General features: G+C 42.7%; 1 protein-coding gene across 3 annotated transcripts in view; it reads right to left on the bottom strand.

Moving 5' to 3' along the window:
• tmco4 (transmembrane and coiled-coil domains 4) overlaps nt 1–20,214 on the bottom strand; it is a 106,456-nt gene that overhangs the window by 50,684 nt on the left and 35,558 nt on the right. For all 3 annotated transcript variants that reach the window (XM_080214980.1, XM_080214981.1, XM_080214982.1), the window contains exons 9-11: nt 18,185–18,349; nt 14,417–14,553; nt 5,842–5,926 (exon numbers count right to left, since the gene is read on the bottom strand). In XM_080214980.1, coding sequence (XP_080071106.1) covers nt 5,842–5,926; nt 14,417–14,553; nt 18,185–18,349 — 387 coding nt within the window. The remainder of the gene's footprint in view (nt 1–5,841; nt 5,927–14,416; nt 14,554–18,184; nt 18,350–20,214) is intronic.

Here is a 20,214-nt window from a genome sequence, read left to right as displayed (position 1 = left end):
TGAGTTGCCAATGCTGCTGGTGTGCATTAATTCTGAAATATGCAAAGTGGAACCAGAGGAGGAATATGAGGGAAACAGGTAATTACAATAAAATGAAATTAAATTGATCTTCATGGATTACATTCCTCAGTGAAAGGTTTTAAAGAAGAACAGTGGGCTGGATCTTGGCAGAGTTAAGCCGACACTGGAGGCTTTTTAAAATGGCAGTCAGGATCTGGACCATAGAATCCCTAGAGTGCAGAGGAGGCCATTTAGTCTGCACTGACTCTCCGAAAGAGCATCTTACCCAGGCCCACATCCCCATCCTATCTCTGTAATCTTGCACATTTACTGTGGCTAATCCCCTGCTAACCTTTGGACACTAAGGGACAAGTTACCATGGCCAAACCCTCTAACCTGCACATGTTTGGACTCTAAGGGGCAATTTAGCATAGCCAGTCCACCTGATCTGCATATCTTTAGAATGGACATTGATGTCTCGCCCCATTTCCACCAGATCTCATTTTCACAAACAAGAGATGGGTTGTGAATCACAGTGGCAAGAAACCCAGACTCAGCAGGGCTATTTCAAATTAGTGTTGAGTTTAAATACACCCCATTTTTGCCTGTTCCAAGGGCCTTAGCTCATAGTGCAGGGGTCACAAATTTACAGAGGGAATGTAAATGCTCTAGAAGGATGAATAAGATTTGTTACATATCATCTTCTGAAATTATTAAAATCCCCAGCCCTTTAAATAGGAAAAACAAGCTGACAGAGTATAAAAACAAACATTGCAGTACTGCACTGATTAACAGCCAATCTGGTGTACCTCAGAAAATGCCATTACTATCTGTTCCATAGAAAACCTACAGTGCAGGAGGAGGCCATTTGGCCCATCTAGTCTGCAACAACTCTCTGAAAGAGCATGTTACCAAATTGTGGATAAAAGCAAATCATTGTGGATGCTGGAATCTGAAACCAAAAGAAAAAATGCTGTCAGATCGGCTGAGATTTTCCAGCATTTTCTTTTTTGATTTCTTACCAACTTGTTTGTTTAGAAAGCTGAGAGCATTTTGAATCACAAAAGTAATACCTACATGACTTCACTATTGACATTTCACAAGGGTTCTTATTACAGCTGGGACCATTCTGAATGCTTGGAAACTCCCTACAAACATTCCTCCAGCTGGAAAAATATCCATTGACCATTACACTCTGCTTCCTATTACTCAGTAAGAAGTCTCACAACAACAAGTTAAAGTCTATCAGGTTTATTTGGTAGCACAAGCCACTAGTTTTCGGAGTGCTGCTCCTTCATCAGGTGAGTGGGAGTTCTGTTCATAAACAGGGCATATAAAGACACAAACTCAATTTACAAAATAATGGTTGGAATGCAAGTCTTTACAGGTAATCAAGTCTTTACAGATAATCAAGTCTTAAAGGCACAGACAATGTGAGTGGAGAGAGGGTTAAGCACAGGATAAAGAGGTGTATATTGTCTCCAGCCAGGACAGTTAGTGAGATTTTGCATGCCCAGGCAAGTTGTGGGGATTACAGATAGTTTGACCTGAACCCAAGGTCCTAGTTGAGGCCGTCCTTATGTGTGCAGAACTTGGCTATCAGTCTCTGCTCAGCGACTGTGCGTTGTCGTGTATCATGAAGGCTGCCTTGGAGAATGCTTACTCGAAGATCAGAGGCCGAATTGTTGAGTGGTGTTCATTCATCCATTACTGTAGCATCTGCATGTCATAGCGTCTCTCCGCTCACACTGTCTATATCTTTAGGACTTGATTACTGTAAAGACTTGCATTCCAACCATTATCTTGTAAATTGAGTTTGTGTCTATGTATGGCCTGTTTGTGAACAGAACTCCTACTCACCTGATGAAGTGGCAGCATTCCGAAAGCTAGTGGCTTGTACTACCAAATAAACCTTTTGGACTTTAGCATTGTGTTGTGAGACTTCTTACTGTGTTTACCCCAGTCCAACACCGGCATCTCCACATCATCCTATAATTCAGCCAATTTTTTATTCATGTTCCTTTTGTTACTGTCCCTCTTGTTCTATTAATTATAACTTTCTCACAAGGCTGTTGTGTGGTACTGTATCAAATGCCTTTTGAAAGCCTATGTAGACCATATCAACAGCGTTACCCCAATCGACCCTTTTTATTACCTCTTCAAAAAATCCCAGCAAGTTAGTTGAACGCAATTTCCCCTTTAGGAAGCCATACTGGTTCTTCCTAATCAATCCACATTTCTCTATGCAACTACTAATTTGATCCTGAATACCTGTTTTCAGTAGCTTCTGAGAGTAAACTGACTGGTCTGTGATTGCTGAGCTTATAGAACGTTTTTTGAATAAGGGCGCAATGTTTGCAAGTCTCCAGTCCTCTAGCATCTCCCCTGAGTCTAGGGAAGACTGAAAGATTGTGACCAGTACCACACTCACTTCTTTCAATATCCTTGGACGTATCTCAGCTGGTCCTGGTGCCTTGTCAACTTTAAGTATTGACTGTCTATCCAACAGTCCCTCCTTATCAATTCTGAACTTACGTCCTCTGTCACCATGGCCTGGATAGCATCCAACATTACGGTAAAGACAGATGCAAAATATTAATTTAATACCTCAGCCATACTCCCTGCCTCAAATGTAAATTCCAGCTTAGTTTCCTAATCAGTCCTACTCCTTTTACCAACATAACTATTTTTATGCCTATAGAAGACTTTGGGTTTCCCTTTTCTGTTGGCTGCAAATCTTTCCTCATAATCCCGCTTTGTTCTTCTAACATGCTTTCTCACCTCCCCTCTGAATTAAAGGATTAGCTGTCTTTGACGTAGTTACTGAATAGCAGCTTGTTATCATAACAGACTGATCACCTGGAGGGTTGAAAATCTTTACCTGTGTTTTATGAATGAGGTTTTCTTTCTGTTTCAAGTGTGTAAGAGTTCAGAGTTCTCTTAGATTGTTAGTATTTTTTTTCATTTCCATATGCTTCTTGAGGTTTGTCCACAATGGATATTGGATGAGTAGCTATGGAGATAGCATCTGTAGACAAGGGGGTCGATGGGAGTATGAGGGGGTATGAGGTAAATAGGGTGAGGGCTGGAGGAAGTAACAACCTTTTATAAACTTGGGCTAAAGTCTCAGAGAACAATGGCAGTCCTTCTAATCAGCACTTACCCACCTACTTAACTGCATCCAGACCAGCAGACCCAACTTCATAGAAACCAAAGCATCCCCACAGTGCAGGTGGTGGCCATTTGGCCCATTGAGCCTGCACCAACAACATTCCCACCCAGGCCCCATCTCCATAACCCAATGCATTTACCCTGCAAATGCCTCTGACACTAAAGGGCAATTTAGCAGAGTCAACCAACCTAACCTGCACATCTTTGGACTGTGGAAGGAAACTGGAGCACCCGGAAGAAACCCACGCAGACATGGGGCAACATGCAAATTCCACATAGTTACCCAAGCCCAGAATTGAACATGGGTCCCTGACGCTGATCATACCTCTGCCCACACCTGCTCACACCTCCCCCAAAAAGCCCAGATGTAAACTCATTCTTGCGGGGGTCATATCCACGGGGAGAGGTCTACTGAGTGCGGACATTGCCCGATTTGAGCTTCCAGCGTCTATGTGAAAATTGAATCCCATGTTTTTAATTCACATCACAAAGATAGTTATCATCTGTTACTAAAGATTGAAAGCCAGAACAATTTAATTAACTAATTAGCGTTGAAAGTTGACCAGTGAAACACACAGCAGGTTAAGAGTAACACACCTTAATGTTTCAGGTGAGACTCCTGATCCGAACGGGCATGATCCGGCTGTGGAAACTCCTCTGCAGAACTAACCAGGATAAATTACATAGGTTCTGTACATATTCCATAGGATATGTAACACAAAGACAAGATATTTGATCCAACAAGTCCATGCTGGCATTTATGTTCCATAACAGCTTCCCATCTTTCCTCATCTAAATCAACTGTTGTAACTTTCTATTTCCTTCTCCCTCACCTGCTTTGTCTTAAACACATTATTCACCTCAACTGCTCTCTGTAGTAGCAAATTCCACATTCTCACCCCTCTTTGGCTAAAGAACCTTCTTCAAAATCCCTATTAGATTCCGTGGTGACTATCTTACATTGATGACTTCTAGTTATGCTTTTCCCCACAACAGGAAACATTTTTCCTTGGTATGTCAGATGCTCATGCACATATTTTTTCAAGGTTGGAGATTTCCCACCTCTACTAACCAAAGTATCTGCTGAATGGGAATGAGACCCTGTATTTCCTGCTTGACTTGTCCTCATTTTTCTATTGAAGGAGCACCTCCAGCCTGTTGGGCAAGTATGATTCAAACCCACCTGAAAGTGGGAGCCCACAGCACCCACCCACACACACGAAACAGGATTTATTCCCACTTGGAAATAAGTGGACGTATTAGTGAGAGGCAACATGGTTTTGTGAGGGGGAGGTCATGTCTCACGAACTTGATCGAGTTTTTCGAGGAAGTGACGAACATGATTGATGAGGGTAGGGCAGTGGATGTTGTCTACATGGACTTCAGTAAGGCCTCTGACAAGGTCTCTCACGGCAGACTGGTGCAGAAGATGAAGTCACAAGTGGTCAGAGGTGAGCTGGCAAGGTGGATACAAAACTGGCTCAGTCAAAGAAGACTGAGGGTAGCAGTGGGAGGGTGCATTTCTGAATGGAGGGCTGTGACAAATGGTGTTCCTCAGGGATTAGTGTTGGGACCTTTGTTGTTTGTAATATGTATATAATAAATGATTTGGAGAAAAATGTAACTGGATTGATTAGTAAGTTTGCGAACAACACAAAGGTTGATGGATTTGCAGATAGTGATGAGGACCATCAGAGAATACAGCAGGATACAGCTCAGTTGGAGACGTGGGGGGAGAGATGGCAGATGGAGTTTAATCCGGACAAATGTGAGGAAATGCATTTTAGAAGATCTAATACAAATAGGAAATATACTGTAAATGGCAGAATCCTTAGGAGTGTTGATAGGCAAAGGGATCTGGGTGTATAAGTACACAGGTCACTGAAAATGGCAATGCAGGTGGAGACAGTAGTCAAGAAGTCTTATGGCATGCTTGCTTCATCGGCCTGGGTATTGAGTATAAAAATTGGCAAGTCATGTTGCCACTTTATAGCACCTTGGTTAGGCCGCACTTGGAATATAAGGTTCAATTCTGGTCGTCACACTACCAGAAGGAGGTGGAGGATGTGAAGAGGGTACAGAAAAGATTTACCAGGATGTTGCCTGGTATGGAGGCATTAGCTACGAGGAGAGGTTGGAGAAACTTGGTTTGTTCTCACTGGAGTGACAGAGGTTGAGGGGAGACCTGATAGAAGTCTACAAGATTATAAGAGGCATGGACAGAGTGGATAGTCAGAAACCCTTTTCCAGGGTGGAAATGTTAATTACTAGGGGGCACAGGTTTAAGATGCGAGGGGTAAGTTTTAAAAGAGATATATGAGGCAGATTTTTTAAAAAGAGTGGTGGGTGCCTGGAACTTGTTGCCAGGGGAGGTAGTGGAAGCAGAAACGATAGTGACTTTTAAGGGGCGCCTTGACAAGTACATGAATGAGATGGGAATAGAGGGATACAGTACCCGGAAGTGTGGGGGGGTTTTGTTAAGTCAGGAAGCATGGTCAGTGCAGGCTTGAGGGCCGAAGAGCCTGTTCCTGTGCTGTAATTTTCTTTGTTGTTTGTTCACACACATGTCCTTCTGCTTCTAGATGCCAATTTAATAGCTAGACACTTTCCAGCATTTTCCATTTCTTTATTTCAACAGTGAATGTTATGTAGAAAGAAACCGATGTGTACCTTTCTCTTGAAGGAGCTCCTGAAGACAGAAGTAAATCACGCGTGCTCCAAGGCTGAAGCCAACCAAAGTGACTGGTCTCTTGCCCTGTGGAAAATATCAATAAAGGGGGAAAGTGAAAAAATTTGCTTACTAACATCAAGCCTTTGAAGGCGCTCTGACAACCTCCTGAAAAATACATTTTGCATCATTTTGTTACATGATAATTCTCAAGAATCTATAAGTGAACACTCAAGATACGTTTTCTATTCCTTTGACTCAACTGTGATATGAATGGAGAACAATTGTCATTGGTAATGAATGTGAGAAAGTACATTTGTTCACTCACTAATCATGTGTGAAACTAGACTCTACAGAAGTGCTTCATTCAATATATTGCAGAGCTCAGACTGCAGTAATATAAAAGGCTGACAGGTCTTTGATTAGCGTATATACAGAGGAAGTGGATTTTGCAGAAGGGTAGTGGGGAAGTTTGGTTCAGATTCTTGTGCATGTCAAAGGTCTAGAACAGTTCGAGTTTTTTTGTTGACAACTAACAAGATAAAATGTTACTTCAGAAATAGCTAGATATTGGAAAAGCTGGGAAACCTGACAATTTTGATCCAGCTAAATTGCTAATTGCAAAGAAGGTTCCAATTGCAGGAGCACCAATTAAAAATGAGGAAGTTCTGTGCAAGGGAAGTCATGGGGAACATTTACGTTCAAATGATAACAGAATTAAAGAACATGTGGTCGGGTAAGGCTATCAAAATGCAAGGGTTCCACAAATAATTAGTCATAGTGGTCATGTGGACATGGAGAGGATGTTTTCACTAGTAGGAAAAACTAGAATAAGAGGGCACAACCTTAGACGATCCTTTAAAACAGACAGGAGGAGGAATTTCTTCAACCAGAGAGTGGTGAATCTGTGGAACTCTTTGCCGCAGAAGGCTGTGGAGACCAGGTTGTTGAGTGTCTTTAAGACAGAGATAAAGGGATCAGGGCTTCTAGGGAAAAAGCAGGAGAATGGGGATAAGAAAAATATCAGCCATGATTGAATGGCGGAGCAGACTCAATGGGCCGAGTGGCCCAATTCTGCTCCTATGTCTTATATTTTTATATGCCTGTAGGAAGAAATTCAGGGATATGGTGAGGTGAAGGAAGGCTGAGATTAGGACGGTGCCAAGGTGGAATTAATGGTTTCGGTAAGGAGGTGAGTAGATAAGATTGAGTGATATGGTAAAATGCACAGGTGGAATTGAAACAAAATTAATTTCCTTAGTTGTTACCACTCTATGACAGGCATTTATTGTTCATTAACAATTGTCCACAGAAAGTGACTTACTCTTCGAGCACAACAGTCTTCTGGTGAAAGAACTTCTGCGATGTTCTTAGTTAGGGGGTGCCAAACATTTAAGTTATGCCAATGAAGAATTAGTGATTGATGCCCAGGGTGTAACACAACATGGAGAATATGGTCTTTCCATGTACCAGCTGTCCCAGGTCCTTCTCGGTGATACTGGTCATGGGCTTGAAGGCTATTCCTCAGGAAGATTCAGTGAATTGCTGAAATGCATCAGATTTCTGGTAGTGGATGGATTGTGAATCAAGCAAGTTGCTTTGTCCAAGATGATGTTGAGCTTGTTGTGTGTTTTTGGAGCTGCATTCATCCAGACGTGTGGGAAGTATTCCACTACTCTCCTGACTTATGCTTTATAGATGACGATCAGGTTTTGATAAGACAGGAGGTGAGTTACATGCCACGGAATTCCCAATGTCTGACCTACTCAATATTTATATGGCTCATTCAGTTATGTTTCTAATCAATGGTAACCCCCAGGATGTTGACCATGGGGATTCAGTGACAGTAATGTCATTGGGGAGGTGTCATCGCCTGAGACCTGTGCTTCTTGCCACTTTAAAAAGTCTGACAACACCAGGTTTTAGTCCAACCGATTTATTTGATAATACTCACAAGCTTTCGAGGTTTCCCTCTTCGTCAGGTGAATGGAGAGTTCTGGCCTCAGACAGAGCATATCCAAGGCGGCCTTCACGACACACGACAGCGCAGAGTCGCTGAACAGAGACTGAAAGCCAAGTTCCGCACACGAGGACAGTCTCAACAGGGATCTTGGGTTCATGTCGCACTACCTGTAACCCCCGTGACTTGCCTGGGTTTGCAAAACCTCACTTACTGTACTGTCTGGAGACAATACACATCTCTGTAACCTGTGATCAGTGCTCCTTCCACTCACATTGTCAGCCACTTCAGGTCTTGAACAGCAGGTTAGGTGTAAGGATTCGCATTCTAATCAGTAATCTCTGAACTGTCTGTGCTTTATATGCTCTGTCTGAGGCCAGAACTCTCCATTCACCTGACGAAGAGGGAAACCTCGAAAGCTTGTGAGTATTATCAAATAAATCAGTTGGACTAAAGCCTGGTGTTGTCAGACTTTTTACTGTGTTTACGCCAGTCCAACTCCAGCATACCCACATCATGACTTCTTGCCAGTTACCAGCCTAAGCCTGAACGCTGTCCAGGTCTTGTTGCATGCACCCCCGTTAAAAATGTACCATTTAATTTATACTGCACCTCCTCATTTTTCCTCTCAAAATGCTCCACTTCATTCTACTCTGCATCTGTCATATGTCTGCCCTATTTCACTATGTGTAGGTATAGACAGTGCGGACAGGATGTAAGCTGAGGCATATCATGACAATGTGGAATTGAGGAACATGGTGACAAGGTGGGTTGATAAGATCACAAAGGTTGAGAGATACAGAGAGAAAGAAGGCACGTAGAGTTGATGAATATGGTGAGAAAACCAAAATGGGGTTGAGAGTCACAGCGTGGAGGTTGACAGTGGGCTTTAGCTAAGATAATGAATGACCTTACTGAGTTGTTCAGTCTTTTGTTAATGTTAAAAATTACAACTGTTCCTGTTCACAGCAACTGACGTGTCAGAAGTGGTGGCAGGCTGCCTGAAAAACAGTGCAAGAATATATGCAATATGTTACGAGAAATTCAGTGTCAACCCTTTTCTGCTAGAAAGAAATATCTAATATCCTACATTAACAACTCAAGTAGTCTCAGCTGGGACTTGAAACTGCCATTAAAGTGTCATGCCAGACAGGAAAATGCCTAGTGGCCCACGCAACAACTTTCTTACATAATCTAGATCTAGTTCTGAGAAGACAAAAGATAGATTTATGTTCTGGGTGTAGATTCTTCTTATGTTTATCGTTAACGACAGAGCTGTTAAGTATTCCCAGCAATATTCATTTTTATTTCAATTTGGCAACATTTGCACTTTTTTTCTACATTTTTGATTTTACTTCCAACCATTTTTAGCTAGCTCAAAGCACCAAATTTCCTCATTTTATCTGTATCGCCAGTATACCTCATTGTAGTACATACGATAGGGTTCTTGAATGAAAAATGTAGTGGTTTGATAAGGGTAGTGCAGTCATGTAAACAGACTGTCAGAGGATATTTTATATTTGGCAGCCTGGATACAAAATTACCTAAGACGCTAAAAGCAGAGCGTGGTAGTGAACCATTGTTGATCAGACTGGAGGGAATCAGACAGTGGTGTCGCCTTGCAGTCAGTATTTGCATCATTGCTCTTTCTGATATCTATTAGTGACCTGGATTTGTATATGCTGAACATGATTTCAAATTTTGCAGGTGTGGTAAGAGTGAGGAAGGCAATAGAAAACTTCAGGATGACAAAAACAGATTGGCAGCACGGTGGTTAGCACCGCTGCCTCACGGGGACACAGGTTCAATTCTGGCCTTAGATCATGGTCTGTGTGGAGTTTGCATATTCTTCCTGTTTCTGTGTGTTTTTCCTCTGGGTGCTCCAGTTTCCTCCCACAATCCAGAGATATGCAGGTTAGATGGACTGGCCATGCTAAATTGCCCCTTATTGTCGCCAGATGTGACAGTTAGATGGATTAGTCGTGGTAAATGTGTGAGGTTATGGAGATAAAGTGAGGGAAAGGCCCCGTCAGAGAGTTGGTGTAGACTTGATGGGCTGAATGGCCTCTTCAGCACTGGGGGGAATTCTGTGCTTCTTCAAAACGGGCAGACGCATTACGTAAAACTTAATGCAGAGCAGTATGGAGTGAGACATTTTAGCAGGATAAATGGTACAATTTTAAAGGGGATGCACATAACAAGAACCAGACAGCATCAGGCTTGGGTTGATAAATGATAAATGATAAATAACATCTGCGCCAGACAGGTGCCAGGCAATGACCATATTTCATTGGCATTACTGTATTGAATCCCACATCATCAAAATCTTGACGGGTGGTCACCAAGAACAGAAATATAATTGAATCAGCCATATAAACACTGTGAATACAAAGGTAGGTCAGATGCTGGGAAATCTGTGGCAAGTAACCCACCTCCTGACTTATCAAAGCCTGGTCACCACCGTCTGTAAGTCAACTGATAGCACGTGCTAGCAGCGTTTCAAGAAGGCAGCTCACCACCTTCTCAAGGGTAACTAGGAATGGGCAATAAATGCTGGCCAGCCAGCAACACCCATGTCTCACAAATGAATTAAAAAAAAACACAAGTCAGCAGTGCAGTACAATAATTCCCACTTGCCTAGATTAATGGAGCTCCAAAAACACTCACGAAGCTCAACATCATCCAGGACAAAGCAACTTGCTTGACTGGCAACCCATTCACCATCACTCCCTCCACTGCTAGCACATATAGTGGCTGTAATACCTGCCATCTGCAAGATGCACTACAGAAATCTGCCAAGGTTCCTTTAACAGCACCTTCCAAACCTGCCATTAGTCATCTAGAAAAGCAAGGGCAGCAGGTGCATGGCAACACCATCACCTTGCAGCATCCCCTTCAAGTCACACACCATCCTCAATTGGAAATATGTCACAGTTCCATCACAGTCACAGGGCCAAAATCCAGGAACACCTCCAAAAGCACCACAGATGTACCTGCACCACTTGGCCTGCAATAGCTCAAGAAGGTGAGCCCCTTCATCTTCTCAAAGGGTGCCAATGCTCAGATCCCAATAAATAAAAACAGAAATTTATATGAGGGATCAAATGGATAAATCTTTGAAGATGGCAAGATATTGAGAAAGTTGTTAAAAAAGCAAATGGGACTTTGGCTTTAATAAACAGAGGCAAAGAATACAAAGGTAAGGAAGTTATGGTGAACCTTTATAAATCATTGGGTCTCAACCAGAGTACTGTGCCCAATTCTGCAGAGCAGACTTTTGAAGGATGTTGGGCATCAGAACACCCCTTCACTCACTGACTTACTCGGGCTCCCAATTCAAAAATGCCCAATTTTAAAATTCTAAGTTTAGAAGGGATGTTCAAATCCTTTCTTGGCTTCACCTCTTAACTTGGGAACTTCCTCGACCCTTATAACCATCTGAGATGGTTATCTCTTGCAAGTCCTGATTTTCATTGCTCTATCAATGAGGCCGTGCCACAAACTGCCTAGGCCCTAACTCTCCAATTCCCGCTTTAAACCTGTCCACCTCTGTCTCTCTCTCCTGTACGTCTTGCCTTAAAACTCACTCCTTAACTAAACTTTCAGTCACCTGCTTCAATACCTCTATGTGGCTCTCCTGTGAATGGCCTTTGAATCATTCACCATAAAGGTGCTATACAAATGCAAGCTGTTGTTGTTGAAAGGGTGCCTAGAAATCTTACCGAAATGATACCAGGGATGAAGAGACTGGAGAAGCTGGGATTGGTAGATGGTTAAAAAAAGCCAGGGAGAAATTAGATTTTGTTTTAACCTGCGAGCTGTTATGATTGGAATGCAGCCCATAAAAGGGTGAGGTGGTTTCTGGCGCATTGGGTTGCTTCTCTGCTTTTGAGCCAGGGGTTGTGGGCTCAAGTCCCACCCCACAATGAAGGTGTGTTTATAACACGGCCAAACAGGTTGTGTATCAAGCTGCAAATCCTTCCAACATGTGCCAACGTTTGGCAGTAAGGATGAGAGGGATTCCTGGTCAGCCATGTGATGGAAGGAATGTGGGAGCCGCCACCATCACTATCCATTACCCTAGACTACAATCTGCATGTAAAAGTGCATGTCGCCACAGAAACATGGACTCCCTGAGTTAACTATAAGACACAACCAGCACCACGTGAAAGGGCAGGAAAAGCAGATGCAACTGTAATTGACAGATTTATGAACACAAGCAAAAGTAAATTCTCAAAATTTGCCTTAGCAGCTTTTAGTTAAATTATTGAAGTAAAATAACTTTCAGAACAGAACTGGATAAATAATTGAAAAGGAGAAATTTTCAGGGTGGGCAGGAGAACAACTAATTGGGCAGTTCTTTCAAACAGCCAGTACAGACCTAATGGGCCAAATATCCTCCTCCTGTATTGCATACTTCTACATGCTGTGTCTTCTCAAGTTTTAATACTGACAAATCAATTGACTTGATTTAGTCTCCAATCCCTTTTTACTAATCTAATTTGCATGCCCACCAACCTTGAAAGGAAAACATTTTCTTGTGGTTTCTTATTTTTAATCAAGCGCACCTTTGACTCCATTATTTGCAGAAAAATTGCTCACACCTTCCACAATTACATGTCTTCACTTTAATTAACAAAATCAGATCTCCCAACGTGCACCCACAGAATTTCTTGGGCAAGGATTGGTTGGGCTGAGTGGCCTTCTTCCTTGCCATTTATCCTATGCAATCCAGTAAAGTCCAGGGAGTCAGGGAAGGGTGAAAGGATCTGTGCAGGGCTGGTTTGAGGGAACAGCTGCAGGGAAATGTGGAGCCCACAAGATTAAGAATAGCAGCAAGGGCTAGAGGTGCTGCTCCAAACTGCCGCAACAATATTATGGGGTCTGGAGCACAAGTGGAGACAAAGAAAGCCAGCAGAAAGCAGAGCAGAAATGGTTTAGCAGCATGGAAGCAACCAGAACAAGATGAAAATTCTCAGCAGAGGAGAAACAGAACCTGCAAAAGTACCACATATCGAAATAATGGAAGAGACTATAACACTAGTAGAAGTTTAAGTTTATTTATTAGTGTCACAGATAGGCTTACATTAACAATGCAATAAAGTTACTGTGAAAATCCCCACACTCTGGCGCTTGTTCGGGTGCACTGAGGGAGAATTCAGCATGGCCAGTGCACCTAACCCATACATCTTTCAATGTGTGGGAGGAAAGCAAAGCACCCGGAGGAAACCCATAAGACTCGGGGAGAACATGCAAACTCTGCACCGACAGTGATCCAAGCCAGTAATCGAACCCGGGTTCCTGGTGCCGTGAGGCAGCAGGGCTAACCACTGTGTCACCGTGCTGTCCATAAAGTGATAGCAAAGGTGGTGGTTACTGTAATGCCCAGAAGACAGTGGGGAAAAACAGAGCTCAAATCAGCAGAAAGCAGATTTTTATTTAGCATTCAACACAGTGGCAGAATGCAGAGCCAGCAACGCACTGAGGTACAGTCCTGAGAATCTGCAGGTAACAACAGCAGATGGGTGATAACTTGTTCAACAGGATTGAACAAGTTACTTTACACTAGGAGAATTGCAGAGTCAAAGTACCTAAGGCATCACTGTGCAGTTCAGTAGGGCAGTACAGAGGGGTCCAGGAAATAAAATATCTTTGGCCTCCTCATTTTCCTTGCTTAGATTCTTTCCTGTGGCAATATCATTTATAAGCACAAGGATCCACCGTTTATATACTTGAGAGGCGTAAGCTCAGTGTCCTGTTTGATTCAGAACTGAGCTTCAAACCCCACATGTAAACACCGCTAAGAATGTCTTTTTCTACATCGGCCTTCATCTCAACCCCATTGCTGTTGCAACTTACATCTATGGTTTCTAGAATTCAAGATTCAATTTCTCTATTGCTCACCTTGCCAACCTCTCGAGTTCCATTATGCATAAACGACAAGTTGTCCAAATATACAGCACCCACATCCTAGCCCGCAAGATGTCCTTTCCATTTTCAACCTTGCCAATCCCCTTTGGCTCCCCATCCTCCAATCTATCAACTTTAATACTCTTGTGTTCAACTACAAGCCCCTATGAATCCTAAACTCCTTACTTCTGGAAACTCCACTCTGCACTCACCCCTCTTCTGGCTCCAACTTCATGACACAACTTTCAACTGTCTTACAAAATACATCCTTATTTGACCATGTCTTCAGTTACCATCAATAACACTTCTCCCTTCACTGCTAAGTTTTTTGTCTCTGTGTAGAGTTTTATTGCACACAACCTCTGTCCAACTGCTGCTCGTTGGCCATAAATTGACCCACGACTGTACATTAGTTGCTGGTCGGTTTGGGCAGCTGAATAACCAGTCAAAAATAATAGCCACGTGGGTGACACACTGGATGTATGGAACTGTGCTCAAAAGAGAAAACCAAAACTCTCAAAGGAAGGAAGGAGGGAAGAAACACTGGAGAATTTTATAAATTATGAATGAAATTATAAATTGCTTGTTGGGTGCATTTTACTTCAATAATTTAACTAAAAGCTGATAAGGCAAATTTTGAGAATTTACTTTTGCTTGTGTTCATAAATCTGTCAATTTCATCACCCAACCCGAAATACATTGTTTACCTGCTGTCTGCTGAGTAGAACCTGGGCCAAATGTTTTCCAACTTCGGCTGAACGGTTGAGACAGACTCCCCAGGGATTATCGATGACATTGGCAACAGTCAGAAGTGAGGCTGGCCATGACAGTGCAGTCACAATACCTGGGAGTGCAAAGATGAGGTAGTTACAGATGCGAAAAGGGCATGAACCAAATTCAACACCATAGCTGCTGCCCCAGGCTCACATGTGGCTATTTCCTCTAGTACGGGTTCTGATCCCTGCTGTAACTCTCAACACCGGGAGATTCATTGTTCAAAATGGCTCGGTAAGAGAGTCCAAATAGGATGTTGAAGATCAGGTGTGTGCTTTTAATATCTTGGTAGAAAAGTGAAAATCTGACAGCTGACTGCCTGGGAACGGCAGCAAAACCAAAATGGCTGGCAAACCAGCAGGAAGTGGCCGAGTAAGTGTTAAAATCAGGCCACAGGAGTCTGTTGTCAGGGACACAGGGGAACTGTCTTGGCACAATGCAAATGTTCCAGAAGGGGAGGCCCAGTTCAGTCTCTCCTTTCCTTGACTGTTGTTGCCAGCAGATTTTGCCTGGCAGGGAAGCCACAGTTATCCTCGGCTTAGATTACAAATAGATTGCAGTGCCGTCCAAACCCAATCTACATAGTTGAGGAGGACATCAACAGTCTAGGGACTGGTGTCTTGCAGTCAATATTGCAGTCAGCAGACTGGAGCAAGAAAGGGCAGAATAACTCTCCCTGCTTTAACTTAAATGCCCTCCTAGGAGATTTTCACAGCAACTTCATTACAGTGTTAATGCAAGCCTACTTGTGACACTAATAAATAAACTTTAAACTTATTATTCAAGATTTTATTCCAGATAGCTTCAGCGAAACTGCACCTTTCTTCAGTGCAACAACTGAACTCATATACCAAAAACACAAATAAAATATTCATTCGGAATTACATACTGCGGGAACATATAAACTGTTCATACGGAGATGCATCTTCTAGATTGTTTGTGTCTCATGGTGCTTTCTCACACAGTCTCAAAGAACGTCAAACCTCAAATCACAAGTGACACAGAATATAGAACATTACAGCGCAGTACAGGCCCTTTGGCCCTCGATATTGCGCCGACCAGTGGAAGCAATCTAACGACCCTCTAACCTAAACTATTCCAATGTTATCCATATGCCTATCCAATGACCATTTGAACGCCCTTAAAGTTGGCGAGTCCACAACTGCTGCAGGCAGGGCATTCCACGCCCTTAATACCCTCTGAGTAAAGAACCTACCTCTGATATCCGTCCTATAATTACCACCCCTCAATTTAAAGCTATGTCCCCTCGTGTTAGCCATCACCACCCGAGGAAAAAGGCTCTCACTATCCACCCTATCTAACCCTCTGATCATCTTGTATGCCTCAACTAGGTCACCTCTCAACCTTCTTCTTTCTAACGAAAACAACCTCAAGTCCCTCAGCCTTTCCTCATAACCTTCCCACCATACCAGGCAACATCCTGGTAAACCTCCTCTGCACCCTTTCCAATGCCTCCACATCCTTCTTACAATGCGGGGACCAGAACTGTACGCAATACTCCAAATGCGGCCGCACCAGAGTTTTGTACAGTTGCAACATGACCTCACGGCTCCAAAATTCAATCCCTCTACGAATAAGAGCTAACACATCGTACACCTTCTTAACAACCTTCTCAACCTGGGTGCCAACTTTCAGGGATCTATGCACATGTACACCGAGATCTCTCTGCTCGTCGACACTACCAACAGTCCTTCCATTAGCCCTATATTCTGTATCCCTGTTACACTTACCAAAGTGAATCACCTCACACTTTTCCGCACTAAACTCCATTTGTCACCTCTCAGCCCAGCTCTGCAGCTTATCTATGTCCCTCTGCAAACTGTAACACCCATCCTCACTGTCTACAACTCCTCCAACTTTAGTGTCGTCAGCAAATTTACTAACCCGTCCTTCTACACCCTCATCTAGGTCATTTATAAAAATGAGAAACAGCAGTGGCCCCAAAACAGATCCCTGAGGTACACCACTTGTAACTGAACTCCAGGTTGAATATTTCCCATCAACCACCACCCTCTGTCTTCTATCAGCTAGCCAATGCCTGATCCAAACTGCTAAATCACCCTTATTCCCATGCATCTGCATTTTCTGCAGTAGCCTACCATGGGGAACCTTATCAAACACTTTGCTAAAATCTATATACACCACATCAACTGCCTTACCCGTATCCACCTCTTTGGTCACCTTTTCAAAAAACTCGATAATGTTTGTGAGGCACGGCCTACCCTTCACAAAACCATGTTGACTATCCCTAATCAATTTATTTCTCTCTAGATGATTATAAATCCTATCCCTTATAATTCTTTCCAAAACTTTGCCGACAACAGAAGTAAGGCTCACCGGTCTATAATTCCCAGGATGGTCTCTTCTCCCCTTCTTGAACAAGGGGACAACATTTGCTATCCTCCAGTCTTCCGGCACTATACCTGTAGCCAATGACGACATGAAGATCAAAGCCAAAGGCTCTGCAATCTCATCCCTAGCCTCCCAGAGAATCCTAGGGTAAATCCCATCCAGCCCAGGGGACTTATCTATTTTCATACTTTCAAGAATTGCTAACACCTCCCCCTTAAGTACCTCAATCCTGTCTAGTCTAAAAGCCTGTATCTCAGTGTTCTCCTCGACTACATTGACTTTTTCCTGTGTGAATACTGACGAAAAATATTCATTTAGTGCCTCTGCTATCTCTTCAGGCTCCACACACAACTTCCCACTACTGTCTCTGACTGGCCCTAATCTTGCCCAAACCAATCTTTTATTCTTGACATACCTTCAGAAAGCTTTAGGGTTCTCCTTGATCTTATCTGCCAAAGTCTTCTCATGTCCTCTTCTAGCTCTTCTTAACACTCTCTTTAGCTCCTTCCTGGCTAGTTTGTAACTCTCCAGTGCCCTAACTGAGTCTTCATGTCTCATTTTTACATTCTTCCTCTTCACTAGAGATTCAACTTCTTTAGTACACCACGGTTCCCTCGCTCGACCACTTCCTTCCTGCCTGACAGGTACATATTTATCAAGGACTCACAGTAGCTGCTCCTTGAATAAGCTCCACATTTCAGTTGTTCCCAGCCCCTGCAGTTTCCTACTCCAACCTACGTATCCTAAATCTACATCTGCACCACATTCTTCTTCATTCATATCAATAGCATTGTACACTCAGAATTCAATCACATTCTGACTTCATGTAAGTTTGCCAAAGCATTGGATTGACAAGAATGAAACAGAATTCTGCCGGGTATCACCAATAACCAAAACATCACTGGGAGATTATTGATTAGAAAGCAAGTGATTGCCAAACACTAGAATACCTCAAAGAAGTTACTGCAGTAAGAATATTGCAGGCAACTTATTAACAAATAGGGTAGTATAGGGAGATTAACAACAATTAGAATACTGCAGGGAAATTATTACAAATTATAATGCTGTGCTGATTATTAATTCTCTGCGGTATTCCAATTATTAATCAAAAATTAGAATATTGTAGGGAGATTATTAATATTAAATATGCTGCTGGTCATTAATTCTGGCCCATGCTATCAACTATCTTGTGCTTTGCATGGAGCTACAATTTATTTTAAAATTCAATCTAATTTATAAAATTCAAACGTTTTCTTAACTTATTGGTGAACTGAATCTTGTTGAAAATGCCACAAGAACCCGATATTCATTGCAGGTGTTAGTCTTACCTGATAGAACAGTGTACTTTAAGGCTTCCTGTGCCACCATATTAACCAAGCCATTCAGCAGAGATTCTAGGGCATTACCCAGCTCCATCAAGTACTTTGATTCCCAGGCTAGGCAGTACTGCTCTTTGGACTGCAGCAGACTTCGCCAAGGTGCCTCAAAACTTCCTGATGGAAAACAAATGCAGGATTTAAGGAGAACATAAAGTAACTTATATTTACATGTCACCTATCATGACCTCGGGGCATTCAAAATGCTTTACAGCTAACGAGGTGCTTTTGAAGTGTAGTTACTGTTGCAGTGTAGCACAACAGGACAGCCACTTTGCACACAGCAAGGTCCAGACTGTAATGAGACAAATGCACTCCCCTATTGCTCTTTGAATAGCGCCAAGAAAAATCTCTACTTGAGAGAGCAAATTTGATAGTTTAATGTCTCATCTCAAAATGCTGTGCTCCTTCAACACTGCACCAAAGTGTTTACTTTGATTATGTACTCAAGTCCTGGTTTGAGGCTGTAATGCACTATTCCTGAGGCATGAATGCTGCAATGCAGCCAATCTTCAGTATTCCTGGAGAGGCTGGATGGTTTAGATTAAAAGAGGAAAGCAAATATGCAACTTCTGGAAGAGATACAATCGATTAGAAATTAAAGTGCATTCCAAAGTACCTTGGAATCTTTTCTGGAATCACGGTTGCAGGAACAGAAAAACCCATCTGTGCCCCTACTGAGTTCCCTATCATCAACACTTTTCAGTTCTCCCTCTTCCCCTGTAAAGCTGTTTCACGCACACACACACAGCAGCCCCCTGCAACGTGACTCAGGCCCATGGTCTCCCAAGGAACCATCATTAAAGCACAAGAAGTGCTCAGAAGTAACTAGCAGTTAGAGATCAAGGTGCACTCAGGCAGCACTTGTATTCCCTTTCTGATCCTCCTCCTCTATCTGCACATTCTTCAACTGTGTGTAACCACCTCCGAAATGTGCTATCCATGTAGCTCTCAGGCTCCCGGATGCACTAGAGACCAGATGCTGCTGAAGCTTCAGTAGCCATAGCTTGAGCTCCTATAACAAGCAACACATCCTGCACATGATTGCCTCGGCCACGGAAAGCATTCTGGAGTTCCCACATGGTACAGGATGTGTAATTGAGATTGCTTTATGTCTTTATTTAGTAGACTTCTGTATAAGTAACACAATTTTCTATGCCTTTATTTAGTAGATTACTGTCTAAGCTTACCAAAATTAAACTTCAGGCTGGAATCTGATTTGGAGAAAGAACCACTCACCAGCTATTCATCAATCAATTCTTTACTGGTGCTGCCATCACTTTAGATATTTTTAATCTAATTTCCTGATCTATGTGTTCCCTTAACTCGTTAACTTGTGCACTGTTTCCCTTGGGTTTTTCTGCTCCATTCATGCAGACTGTCACACAGTTTTCTCTCATGCTCACTCTCACTGAGACAATCAAGATTATTTTGCCCTATGGATATGTGGTCACACTGAGACCATGCAATTAACCGAAATTGAAAGATGTTTTGTTATATAAGGGCACCAAGTTTCATAATCTTTTAGCTGCTGATTTTTTGAGTGAGGTGAGGCAACGAGTGGGATTCTCCAATTTCTTCTGTGAGAAAGGAGAATTTGGCATTCCAGCCAAAGCTCCACCACTTTCAGAAGCACCAGAGAGCCCCAACTGTGAACGAGGCTGGAGGTTTTCAGCCTATATCTGCAAGCTGTGAATATATTCACAGAAATAGTTTCAGCATTTGTAAAGGGTAGTTGTACCACGGGAAGCAGTTCATACAAACTCCTTGGTCATTACCACCTCTGACCATTATCTGATAGTAAGCCAAGTAATTTGATAAAGCACAGCATGCCTTGGGATTGATCTGACTAAATAGAGTGCGGAAAACAGTCAAGAGAAGCACTACTCGATGACGTGCTTCTCCCTAACTCAGGAATTGGCTGCTGCTGGGGCACAGTTCAATGGATACTAGCTGAATGAATAGACTTCATCAACTAGTTG

The sequence above is a fragment of the Carcharhinus amblyrhynchos genome, chromosome 30 (genome assembly GCF_965287045.1).
Source record: "Carcharhinus amblyrhynchos chromosome 30, sCarAmb.v2.hapA, whole genome shotgun sequence".
NCBI classification, from domain to species: domain Eukaryota; kingdom Metazoa; phylum Chordata; class Chondrichthyes; order Carcharhiniformes; family Carcharhinidae; genus Carcharhinus; species Carcharhinus amblyrhynchos.
This window is presented reverse-complemented; position numbering and strand designations above follow the sequence as displayed.